The sequence below is a fragment of the Pituophis catenifer genome, unplaced genomic scaffold (genome assembly GCF_029215685.1).
Source record: "Pituophis catenifer annectens isolate HBS135680 unplaced genomic scaffold, rPitCat1.0.hap2 SCAF_1, whole genome shotgun sequence".
NCBI classification, from domain to species: Eukaryota; Metazoa; Chordata; class Lepidosauria; order Squamata; family Colubridae; genus Pituophis; species Pituophis catenifer.
The window spans coordinates 266548990-266562743 of NW_027256881.1; the positions used below are offsets into that span (position 1 = coordinate 266548990).

Here is a 13754-nt window from a genome sequence, read left to right on the forward strand (position 1 = left end):
ACTGGTGACTTGTATAACATGGATAAGCTCTGCCCAGCCTACTGTACAGTAGTTGGAAAGAAATTAACTGGAAAAACAAAGGGTACAGTAAAGGAAATATAAGCGTTTGCACTGCTAACCACATCTGGTGTGGAACATTGGAAGAGCTATTGTTGGAGTAAAACCTTCAGCCTTTCTTCAGTATGAAACTGAAGCCTAGAATGGAACAGAAGCTGAAAATACTTGCTACAGTTCAGCACCTCTGATTTTGGGTTGGATCTCTGAAGGTTACATTTTAATTTGCTGTAACAATCCTACATTTTTTTTGTTGTTGAAATAAACTGCAGAGAATTCACTGGGATTTTCTCTTGGGTAAATACAGGAAAGGCCACAACCTTATTTTGGTTGATTATATTTGTGAGATAATATTTTAGTGTCATAAATCAACTTTATGGGATTTTGGTGCATCTTCAGTTATCTTTGAGTAGAAACATTGTAATAGTGTCCTTTTTAAAGCTTTGCTTAATAGCATGATAGCTTCTGTTGTAGTGCTTCTGTTGTAGTGGAAGTTTGTTAGTATAAAATATGCAGAATATCTGACCTAATCACTTTTTTTAAGACCTGTAATGGTAGCAATGAAAAGTTGTCCAGCAGTAAATATTCAGAAGTGAATTAGCTAAACAAGAAGGCCTATAAAGTGTTTCTTCAGATAAATAACTTTTTATATTCACAATATGCTTTTTAAAAAATGAGGGAATTCCACAAATATTGATGTTCCTTGAAGTGCTGGCAGGAATTATGCTTAGAAGTTAAATAATAGCTAGAGGAAACTATTTCGTCCTTCCAAAATTAGTCTGAGAATTTTCTTGCAATAATTTTTGGCATCAGTTAAATCTATCAGAGCTAACATTATTGGCTGCATCTAATCACTGAAATACATTGTGATTCTGTGGAACGGAAAGCCATTTTGTATGGTGGTAAATGGGTGATTTTAAAAAAACAAACCTTGGACCTTTTTTTAATATTGTTCATGCATGTTCTGATATTACAGATGTGGAAAGCATCGGCAGGCCACAGCATCAGTCTGAGCCAGGATGATGGTGCTGATGATTGGGAGACAGATCCTGACTTTGTGGTACAATTTTGAACTAAATTTAAGAATTATCTTTAAAAATCCACTTTTACAATTGAAAGTGGGAAAATCGAATGAGCTTATTAACTCAGAATTTAAGAACTGTTGGGAGGATCTCTCTGTGTGTCTAAGGATGTGGGAATTCTGCTTTAGGTTTCCTTAAATATGGGTGTATTCACAACATGAAGTCCTTGGTCTAATGTACTGACCAAATTCAGTAGTGGCAGGGAAATAGAATGATAGAGCTTGCTTAAAACCTGGGTTCAACTGTTGTAATAAAACCTCTTTTTCAATGTACTTTACAGAATGATGTAAGTGAAAAAGAACAGCGCTGGGGTGCTAAAACTGTCCAAGGATCTGGTCACCAGGAACATATCAAGTAAAATGATTTTAAAATATATATATATATTCTGTGATATTTTGCTGATTTCCAGTGGTAGTTTTAGGTATAATTTCTAGAACAATTGGTGGGCAAGGACAGCTATGAGTTTGTGGAGTGGCAGCCCCAGTGCATTTCAAAGATCTGGTTAGGGAGTACTGTTCTAGAGCAGTAGTGCTCTAGAGCTTAGACCTCTGAATTTGGGCTTGATGATGGCCAAGAATTGTTGAGTATAGAATTAGCAGTAAGTACAGGAAAAGTCAGTACTGTCATGACTTAGCTTTGGAATAAGTCCTGACGGAAAACTTGCTTTATCTACGGAAGAAATACATGTCCTGAAATCTATTCATGACAGATGGTTAATGACTGAACTCAATTACATGAACATTAGGACAGCCTGTGCCTATATTTGCCATAGATCTTGCTCAACTGTTATTATAATTATCCTATTTATACTGTCATTGTTACAATTATTACTGAGTTGTGAGCTCTTCTTGGGTGAGAGAAAAAGCATTTTTTTTAAAAAAAATTTTTTTTATTAATAAAAAAAACAAACCAACATAAATACATTAAAACAACATACAAAACGGACAAACATCAATTCAGTCCAATGACTGACTCTTAGAAGTTACTACAACGGTGGGTTATTTTCATATTTCTATTTGTATCTATATCTACATTCACATGTTTACATGGTTATATATGTATATATATAATTGACTCCTTGTTTACTTCTATGCATTTCTATTGAATAGTCGAAAATTATCTTTATATTCCTATTTTTGCCTCCAGCCAGCTGTACCATCTTTGCCATACTAAATAGTAATCAGTATCGTCTTTCTCTTGTATTTCTTTTGTGAGATTATCCAATTCTGCACATTCTGTAATTTTGGCTATTATTTTGTCTTCTGTGGGTAACTGTTCAGATTTCCAATGTTGGGCAAAGAGTATACGTGCTGCTGTGAGGATATGGATGATCAGATATTTTATTTCTTTGGTATATTGTGCTGTGATTATTCCCAATAAAAAGATTTCCGGCCTCATTTCCAGTTTTTGTTTCGTGATTTCTTCAATCATTATTTTAATTTGTTGCCAGTATTGTTTTGCCCTTCGGCATGACCACCAGAGATGATAATATGTCCCTTTCTGTGATTTACATTTCCAGCACATTGGAGACGTATTTGGAAACATCTTGGCTAGGCGCGCCAGTGGAAGGTGCCATCGGTAGAACATTTTGTAAAGGTTTTCCTTATAGGGTATAGACAATGTCATCTTATAATTTATCTTCCACAAATTTTCCCACTTATCCAATTCAATAGTATAGCCTATATTTTTGGCCCATGTTATCATATTCTCTTTGACAACCTCTTCTTCTAATTTGTATTTTAGTAGGTACTTATAAATTTTGGTAATCATTTTCTCATCTGTACTTTGTAATATTTTATCCAGTTCATTTGGTTCATTTTGGAATCCGAATTGTGCCCGATCAGTTTTGTATCTTGATTCTATTTGCATGTATGGCCACCAATCAATGTCTATACCCTGATTTTGTAATTCTTGTCTTGTTTGTAATTCTCCTTCACTGTTCAGTAGTTCTTTATAACTCCTCATTTTCTCTATATCCATGGCATTGGGATATATTAGTGCTTCCATTGTCGATAACCATCGTGGAATCTTGGTATAGTGTTTTCTAATCTCTTGCCATGTTTTGTACAATGATTCTCTGATAATATGTTGCTGGAAATATCCATGGTGCTTGTCCTTTCCCTCCCACAAAAAGGCGTGCCATCCGCGTTGTAATTCAAAGCCCTCTAGTAATAGCATTCTTTTATTCTTGAGGTCTATCCAATTCCTTATCCAGTTTAGCGATGCTGCTTTGTAATATAACTCCCAGTCCGGTAGGCCTAAACCTCCTTTTTCCCGAGTATCTTGCATACACTTTATTTTGATTCTGGCCCTTTTCCCATTCCAAATAAATTTTGTTATTATTTTATTAAGGTCCTTAAAAAAGTTCTTTCCTGGCCAGATTGGGGTTACTTGAAAGAGGTAGAGTAATCTAGGCAGTATATTCATTTTTATGGATGCGATTTTCTCTAGAAATGACAGTTGTAATTTGTTCCACGTTTCCAGATCTTTTCTAATTTGTTTCATTAATTTGTTATAATTGTCTTCTCTAATTGTTATTGCTTTAGCAGTAAGCCAGATTCCTAGATACTTTATTCTCTTTACAATTTGTATTCCTAATTTGTCTTCTAGTTTTGTCTCCTGTACCTTTGTCAAATTCTTTGTTAATGCTTTAGTTTTTTGTTTGTTAATTTTAAGCCCTGAGACTCTTCCATATTCCTCTATCTTCGCTAAAAGTTTGGTTCCTGTTATTTCCGGTTGCTCCATTATAAATACCACATCGTCAGCGAAGGCTTGCAATTTGTACTCTTCTTTCCGTGTTCTCAAACCTTTTATTTCCGCATCTTTCCTAACTTCATTTAGTAATATTTCCAAAAAGGAGAAAAAGCACTTTCATGAAGGCTGTGCAAAATAATCCACTCCAGAAATAAAACTTTCTTGGGAGCTATAGAATCTTTGGTTCTTCTGAGTGATGCCAGCACAGCTGTTCCCCAGGTGATCTTGCAGGGTTTTTTTGGAAATAAATCCAGCCCCAAAATATTGGTACATTACCTCAGGAATGTCTGAATTGCAGTGGTCCAGAGCAGTGTTTCTTAACCTCAGCAATTTTAAGATGTGTGTCTGGGAATTCTGGGAGCCGTAGTCCATTTTATCTTAAGTTAAGTCCATCTTAACTCATCTTAAAGTTTCTTAGATAGAGAAAATTAGCCATTTTCAGGTATGCAGACTTCAAATCCCAAAATGCTGCCATCAGCAGAGCCATTGATGAGAATTCTGGAAGTTTGAGTCAGCACATCTGGAAGTGGTCATGGTTAGTAAACACTTCTCTAGAGGAAGAATTGAAGATCAATGTAACTAAAAGTTAAAGGTGTTTTCAAGTAATTAATTAACCACTTTTGAATATCAGCCTAAAAATTATGAAAGGATTCATAATTGTTTCTCCATAAAGTTCAGGAATATGACAGGTTAATAAACCTGTTTTCCCACTGTACTTACTTCAAAACATATTTTGGAAAAAAAATTGTAGCAGTTACCTGATTCTAACAATATATGAGAAACACAGTCTTTAAAATGTTTTAACTGTCATAGTATCTCTATTCTACTTCAGAAAAATTCCTGGGAATAATATAGCTGCATTTCATATTCTTGGGAGTTGGAAGAAAACAAAAATGCTTGTGGATTTTTAAAAATCAATGGCTTGAAATCCTTTTCTTAGCATCTGTGTCCTCATTGACAAATGATGAGTCTGCAAAGAAAGTAATTTATTATTAGATTTATTTGGTATGAATAGTAGAACAGAGGTCTCATTTACATATTTCAGTTTAATATATCTAGAATTGTGTCATGTGTCAACCTTTAAATCATCCTGCTTGCACATGACTGATTTAAATTCATGTTCAAGCACGATGATTTAAAGGTTGAATTATAGTTTAAAAACAAAACTGAAAAAAAATCTAAGAGAAACACAATAAAATTAGAGATAGGAGAAATCTCAATAAAATCAAATCTACTTAAAGAATATAAGTTTCAATTAAGCTATGAAATATTACTTTTCCTGTGATATATTATCGTTATTGCTTTTCCTTTATGGATTGTTCAATTATAGTAACCAGCAATGGGATGTCGGAATAAGGCAAAGCTACACCCAGTTACATTTTCCTTCGGGTTGTGAGGTGGCAACTATTTGTGCTTGCTTTCTTCAGAGCCCCATGGATTTCTGGGAGCATATAGGATAAATATAAGAGACCAGATAATTGTGTGTTTTGGATATGAGAATTAGGATTATTCTTATGATATTATTTGTTTGCTTCCCTTCCAAAGCATTCATCAACTTCGAGAAAATGTATTTCAAGAGCACCGATCCCTCAAGGAGAAAGAGCTTGAATCAGGACCCCAAGCTTCCCATGGCTATGGAGGGAAGTTTGGTGTGGAACAGGACCGCATGGACAAAGTAAATTTCAAGGAATCTCTTAGGGATTGGATATGTTGAATTCAATTATTGTCCGACATTTTGAGACCTACTACCTGTGGTTTCTTTTCATTCAGATCTTGATGGAGAAAGTTGACCCAACTTAACTTGACAATCTAGCCATCTCTCAAGATTATCATTAAATATTGGGAAGGGGAACGTATTTGTTTCTTCTCATGCTTATTTTTGCAGATTCCTGGGAACCTTTTGCAGTACAGAGTTCACTCTGCCTTTTAAAGCTATGACTCATTTAACAAAACCATTATAATCTTGTTTGCATTAAAACACTGAACTGTAAGAAGTGAATCCGCCTTAAATGAAAATGGGGCAATTCGCATTGTAGTTTAGTGTCATAATGTAAACACAGCTTTTGAGTAAATGCTATAATGATTTTTGTTTTGATTTAATGCATTCTCCTCAAACAAGTTTTTAAGAAATGAAGGCCTTGGAAATTCATTTTGTGTATTTTTGCTTTTTTCATATAGATTTTTATCCCACCATTTTTTTTCATATATACCCCAAGGGAGTGAATATACCAATACTCCTTCCTCCTCCTATTTTTCCCACAACAACAATCTTGTGAGGTGAGTTGGGCTCAGAGAGAGTGACTGGCCCAAAGCCCCATTGCTGTTTTTTCATGCCAATTTATACTGTTTTCTATAACAGTTTATGACATGACTGGGGACAAGACATAAATAATAGAATTCAACAACAAAAAGATGAGAACCAGTTTGGTGAAGGGATTAAGGCACCAAGCTAGAAACAGACATGAGTTCTAGTCCTGCCTTGAGCACAAAGGCAACTGGGTGACTTTGGGCCAGTCACTCATGCTAATCTCTAGGAAGAAGAAGGCTATGACAAATCACTTCTGAAAATTTTGCCAAGAAAACTGTAGGGACTTGTCCAGGAAGTTGTTAGGAGGTAGCCTGAGTCTCCGGAGAAGGGCGGCATATAAAAATAAATAAAAAAATAAAAAAATGACTGAAAGAGAGAAACATACACACAGAGAGAAAAAAATGCAGAACATTAAGACTTAATTTATACATTATACTAAAGTAAAATACATTTTGGTTTTTGCTAAAGGCGATGAGTGAACTCAGCTATCTCAGCAGGCCATTTTAACCTCCCAAATCAGACCAAGCTGTAAGAAGCTACTTCTATCAGCTAGTTCTCTGATAAACACATGCATGTGCCATGACTGATCACTCACACTATGCCAGATACTTTGTGAGATTGCCCATGATATGCTATTAAAATTATTGGAGATAAAATTCTGCATGAATTCAAGCAGAAACAGACTCACCATTCAATTCAAGTTATTCAAGTCAAGTGAATGGAATAACTGGAACACAATGCTCTTGGGTAGTTTTCCCAGGAGGATATAGTGATCAAATATATCTGCTGGAAGTTTAGAATTCTGTATAATGTTTTAAATAAAGTTTTATTTAAATTAAATAATAGAAGTTGCAAAAGGCATGTTCCAAATTCATTTGGAAGCATGCTACCTCCCAAGAGATTTAAAATAAAAAATTTAAAAAGTTTAATACTTGGATGTTTCCAAATTGGATTCTGTGCATAGCAGGATATACCTTTGGCCATACCTTGTGGCCTGCACTGAATGGTCACTGATTATCTCCTTAATAATTATACTACTGCTACTTAATATTAATTTAAGAAAGAAAATTGTGAAACAGATGGGAAAATAATACTCACTGAACATTTACTCTTGCTTCATCATGGTATTGGAGAAAAAAGAATCCAAAATTAATTCTGAATGTGAAATTTGAGGAAGCATCAAAGTAAAAATGCACGGAGTTGATGAAATAGGCTGTATTTCTTAGCATGAAGTTTGAAAATGCCTGCCTGTTTTTAATCTGATATGCATATTGATCCCAGTCAGGTGAAATGTAATGTCATTGTATCTAAGTCAAATGCAGCCTTCTCCAGCTATGCTGGGATTGTAATTCCAAAAATGGCCATAGTGGTTGAGAATTCTGTGAGATAATTTTGACATAGCTGAAGGGCACTCATTTGCATAGTTTATATATTTTGTTGTATTTAAAAATAAAGATGGGAAATCATAGAACATATGTTTCAAAAGTTGCTGCATCATAAGAAATAGTATATATAGTTAGCCTTGCTTTGTCTCTTTTTCTGCCCCATAGCAACAGGAATATGCAGGCCAAATGTGTAGGAAGTTGTTAAAAGTTTGATAGAGACTTTAGGAAATGAAGTGGGTGTGGTGTGGCTTTCTGCAAATATGAGCGTTCATAGATGGCATAATCAGCTGGCTGCATTTGCAGTTTCCCAGATGTTCATTGGTAAAACAATGTGCCAGCAAATTTGGCACCTTTGGTGATGTTAATGACAATTAAGAAATACTCCTTTCTCCCAGCCTCCATCATCTTTAGCTAATCTGAGCTGGTAGGTGGAGATTTGAAGATCCTCCACCCTATCCAACTTTAAACAAATCACAAAAACCTGACTTTGGATTAGTGTGTGATCAGACTCCTGTAAGAAAGGAGATGGAATGAATGTTGTTTGGATTTGCACATTTCAGGTGTCTGCTCCTTTTTTAATACGGTATTTTTTTTATTGCGAAGTTAACTCTGAATTATTATTGTGTGGTGTGGCCTAGAAATTGCTAAACGAACAAATGCTCAAACTGCTTTGTTAATTGAGCCAGTTTAAATGTTGACTCTAAAACCTGGAGAGCATTGTAGGTAAAGGAGACTAGTTATTGCTGTTATTTATTATGTTAATATGCTGCTTTGCTACAGTTTCTTTCAGCTGCATATTATAAAGGCAGTAAAACTTCCATAGTAGGAAAGTAATGTGATCCGTAGCAAAAAAAAACTTACGATCAGTAATAATAGAAAATGCAGCTCCTTGACAGTGTCTTACTTGTAGTCATTTCAAATGTGCATTTACATACCTGTTTTCCTTGTGGGAAAAAGGAGGAATATTTAAAGTGCTTAGATCAAGTCCTGGTACGAAGGGCTTAATGAACCCGAAATGTAGGCACTGAGATAGTTAACAAAACTCCTAATTTGTGTATGGCCAGCATGTGGTCTGGATGGCAGACTGCCTGCTGTCCCGATCATCTGAGTAGAGTATCGCTTGTTAGGGTTTCTTTATAAACAGCTATGTTCAGTGTGCAGCTGCCAGATGCCCGAAACATTTCATTTGAGTGAAATTGAAAGGAAGGTTTCAGCCTGCTGCAACATATTCATGTGCACCAGTAATATATGGCTAAGGCTAGTTTAGAATGATGGTTCAAGTCCAGTCATTATAAATAACTTAATAAAGGCTGTCTTTTTTTCCCCTTTCAGTCAGCTGTTGGTCATGAATATCAATCCAAGCTTTCTAAGCATTGCTCCCAGGTGGATTCAGTTAAAGGATTTGGTGGCAAGTTTGGTGTACAAGTTGACAGGGTTGACCAGGTAACAGACCTTCTGTGCTTTTAGCATTGTGCACTGAGTCCTTGTGGGCTGTTATATTTCTTTATGTTGCATGTTTTCCAGCTTTGCTTGAATAGCTTTTACAGCAGTTCCCTTTCTGAAAAATTATTCTGATACTTTATTCCAGTTCCTAGTGTTTATGTTTGAACAAAATAAAGGAAAGAGAGCAGCGAGAAATTTACCAACTAATCCTCTTAAAGCACAATTATAAAATATACTGAATTGTATATGAAAGACTTGTGATAGTTGTATTGCAAGCTGAACCAAGAATGTATAAGTATTTTGTTTGTTTTATTTATTTGTGAGCCGCAGTGGTTAGAGTGCAGTACTGCTGATCACTGGCTGCCAGCAGTTTGGCAGATCGAATCTGACCAGGATCATGGTTAACTCAGCCTTCCATCATTCTGAGGTCGGTAAAATGAGAACCCAGATTGTTGGGGGCTATATGCTGACTCTGTAAACCGCTTAGAGAGGGCTGTAAAGATCTATGAAGCGGTATATAAGTCTAAGTGCAATTGCTATTTCTCCATTATATCTACATCCCACCATGATCAGAATCCCCTCTATAGTATAGTGAAATTTGGGGTGGGGTGGGGACTTGTATTAGAAGATTTAAATTTGTAACATGTGTTATACTTAAACAGGGATTCTGATATCCTGACAGAATTTATGAAAGTCTTTTTCATAAATCATTTTAATGCTTACATATTGATTAGAAACACTGATTGGTAGCTATTAAAATGGCTTGGGGAACTGGAGTTGGCAACAGGGCCTATAAGTGCCAGGGCATGGATTGGGGTCCCAAACAGCATCCTCTCATCTCAGCTACAGTAATATGATGGTGTAAAAATGGCAGAAAACTCAGGTGAATGCTGGGCCCATTTGAAAATGGGGGGGGGCTCAACTATTGTGCAAGATTGCCCCAAAATATAGCTAGCTCCTGAAAAGATGACAGTTCTAACTTTTATAAATGAGAACTTTTTTTTTATTGAAAAAGTTTTTCAAATACAAATTTCCCCCCCCTTTTTCCCCCCCTCCTCCCTAACCCCCCTCCCCCTCCCCTCCCCCTGTGGCTTCTTCATAATAAAACCCAAATTCATAACAGATTATATAATACTTTACCATCCCCTTACTCCATCCCCATATGCTGACCCTTTCTTTCTAATAATATTATCATATCCCCCTTATACTATACATTTCAAAATGACATTCTACTATAACATTATATAATAACTCCTAATTTAGCATAATAATATTATTATATCTCCCAGTTTAGCGATTTCTGCTCATAATCTACCCTTTTTCTACCCCCCTCATTTTATAAATGAGAACTTTTTGTTGCATTATTTTTCTTTGCAGTCTGCTGTGGGATTTGAATACCAAGGAAAAACAGAGAAACATGCTTCTCAGAAAGGTAATTTACACTGAGAAATAATCTGTTCAAAGCATGTAAAAGATTTGACAAAATCTGCTTTGGAGTTATTTTACTTAAATACATGTACATAATCAATCCACAGGTAGAATAAAAATTTACCACAACACTGAATAAGATACTTTATCATTAATTTCTCTCTTACCAGTTAATTGCTGCAGGTATTAATAAAGCCTAGTTAAGCATATCCCAGTTTTTAGCAAAATAACCTGGAATCAAGGAAAAACTTCCTAACAGTGAGGATAGTTAACCAGTGGAACAGCTTGCCTTCAGAAATTGTAGGTGCTTCGTTACTTGAGGTTTTTAAGAAAAGACTGGCAGACACCTCTGAAGTGGTGTAGGGTCTCCTGCTTGAGCAGCGGGTTGGACTAGGAAACCTCCAAGGTCCCTTCCAGCTCAATTCTGATTCATTGATAACACTTATATGAATGCTTAATGTGTGAGCCTATAGAGTGATAGAGCAACAACAGTTACATGGCTAAGAAAAGTAAGCATTCCTGAATGATATCCTTTTGGAATTAATATTTGAATTGATGACAGTGATACTTAACATCATAAATCACTGCTTCCCTCATTTTGAAAAGTAGAGCACTAAGGCAGGAAGTGATAAAATAGCAGAAATTGTGTGACTTGTTAAGAGTTTGTTATTGGTAATGTAGGTCACAATCCAGATTGCTGACACAAATGTAAAGACCTTTAATACTGGCAGAAATTCTGAAGGCATCCTAAATTCCCTTTGGAGAGTCTCCAAATTCTAGGACAGTTTGCCAATAGTACATAGTGGTGCTATCAAATAATGGGATTCAATGGGGTATGGGGAGCACTTATCAATGAACTTGATCATAACTGTAGTTTATCAGCAGTGATACCCATTCTTTTGTGCTGCTGCTCCTACAGTAATTTCTGATACATGGTGTATTTTGCTCTCTTCTCAGACTACTCAAGTGGATTTGGTGGGAAGTACGGTGTGCAGGCTGACAGAGTAGACAAGAGTGCCATGGGATTTGATTACCAAGGAAAAACAGAGAAACATGAATCCCAGAAAGGTTTGTTGTTAAGACAATATCATAGCAAGGTCCTAAATAATTCCTTCTCTTTACAAGACTGCAAGAATTCTTCTTGTTTTTATAGCTTCATTATCACTTCATTTCTGAGAAGTTAGTTGATGTGTAGAATATTTCTAGTTCTATGTTTTCTGCCTGTGTGGATGCTTATGGAATAGAAGATATTAAAATACAGGGAGTTCAGTGTGTATGTATGCGCAAACATAACCACCCCACAGTCCATTTTACTCTAACAACGTATCATTGGATTTAGCCCTGATGTAACCCTAGCTTGAGAAATAATCCCATCTAGTGGGATACCCCTTTCTAGTGTATTCTGCTTTTGTTTGACAAAAATAATGGTAATTAACACTGTTGTGGGTGCTATCTATAACAGAATTTACTGGAAGAGTCAAATGAGAAAATGTTATACAGTTAGAGTTAAAAATATCCATGTTCTGCCTCTACAGGAAGTACCGTATTTTTCGCACTATAAGACACACTTTTCCCCCACAAAAAAGTGGGTGAAAATGTCTGCATCTTATAGAGTGAATATTGTTAGAGCCGCTGCTGGGGAACGCTGGAGTCTTTGCTGCCGAGCAGCTGATTGGTGGTTGAATTAATCTCCCGGAATACTGCCAATCAGCTGTTCTAAGCAGTGATAGGCGGTGGCGATCCCCGCTGCCTAGAACAGCTGATTGGTGGTATTCCAGGAGGCCGATCCAACCGCCAATCAGCTGCTCAGCAGCGAAGGCTTCAGTGTTACCTGGCAGCAGCAGCTCAGCTCAGTTGACCGGTGGTGGGCGCAATGGAGCGGGGCCCTGACGAGCCACGTGTTGGGGCTGAGATAATGTGCTGAAGCTGATCAGGCGGTTTGCTGTTAGGACGCTAGCCAGATGAATACCAGATGGATGCTGGGAGGCAGAGGCAGATTTTTTTCCCCTTATTTTCCTCCTCTAAAGCTAATGTGTGTCTTAGCTTGGTCCAGTGCATCTTATAATGCGAAAAATACTTTCAAATTTCATCTTTATTCTAGAAGAGCATTGAGTCATTAAAAAAAATTCATTGAATCCAGTGAGATTTGATGTCTAAGGACACATGTTCAGATTTGCACTGAAAAAAAGACAGAGTTGAAGTTTCTAATCCTCTCTTCTCTAAATGAAGTAAGGTCTTCCTATACTGTATTAGTTTTCTGCTTCCTTCCAAATTTTGTCTGCATTTCTGTCAAAAAAAGTGGGAGTTTGATAGGAATTTGAATAATTTTTAGGAATTTGAATAATTTTTGCAATCATTTCTTTCACTTTCTGTTCTTGTGTATGGGGAAGTTGTGATTCAAAGTACATTTTATACAACATAGATTGTGGCATATGGTTTACTGCATTCCCTTTAGGCAGTTGTCTCCAAGGCATAGAGAGTATGCATTTATTGAAGTCTGGTTCTCAATTTTTCTGCCCAAAATGATTTTCATTGCTTTATAATTGTTACATTAGTTTTGAATTAAGCTGAATTGGTAGGTCATATGCATTCATGTATTTTCTGCATGGTTCTTAAAACATTTTTAAAGGCAAACTTCCAAGAAACATATCTTAAGACCACTTAAATAACTTAAATCCTGTGAGGTAGTTTGGGTTGAACGATAGCGACTTTCCTGAAGTCACTCAGACAATTTATATGACTGAGGGTAGGCTTAAGCACAGATCTCCCCATTTCCACTTGGGCACGATGGTAATTATTTTTTTCCAAATAGCATTCCCACCCCCCAAAAAATGCTATACCTTGTTCAGAATTCTGATACTTCTCAAGCAATATCACTGGAGCTTGCTGCCAGAAATGGATAGTCTTTTTGCAAACTTATTGGAAGGAATGACAAAACCTCTCTGCTATAGTGGAACAGGTTTCAAATCATAGAATAGTTGCTTACTTCTTTGTACTTAACTACAAAGGTTCACTTGGAACATGTATTGTTGACTTACCTCTGGCATAGAACTGATTCTAGGCACATCACTCCCTTCCTTATGTGACAGCCAGTTTACAAGACCATATTCACAGTTTACAAAAACATGTTCAAAACCCCTGCTTAGCTCTTCTAGTTTTACTGCATGTGCATTGAAAGCATCGTTAGCCATAGTTAAGGGAAACCAAATTCTGGGTTAATCCGTCTTTAAAATGAACTTGCTCTAGCTCATCTTCCTCCAACTGACCCTCAGAGTCTCATCTCTTGATGACTCAGCTGAA

At 36.4% G+C, this 13754-nt stretch overlaps 1 protein-coding gene across 2 annotated transcripts in view; it reads left to right on the forward strand.

Moving 5' to 3' along the window:
- CTTN (cortactin) overlaps positions 1–13754 on the forward strand; it is a 36582-nt gene that overhangs the window by 3604 nt on the left and 19224 nt on the right. For both annotated transcript variants that reach the window (XM_070935312.1, XM_070935321.1), the window contains 6 exons: positions 1031–1114; positions 1417–1490; positions 5436–5565; positions 8916–9026; positions 10404–10458; positions 11412–11522. In XM_070935312.1, the coding sequence (XP_070791413.1) occupies positions 1031–1114; positions 1417–1490; positions 5436–5565; positions 8916–9026; positions 10404–10458; positions 11412–11522 (565 nt within the window). The remainder of the gene's footprint in view (positions 1–1030; positions 1115–1416; positions 1491–5435; positions 5566–8915; positions 9027–10403; positions 10459–11411; positions 11523–13754) is intronic.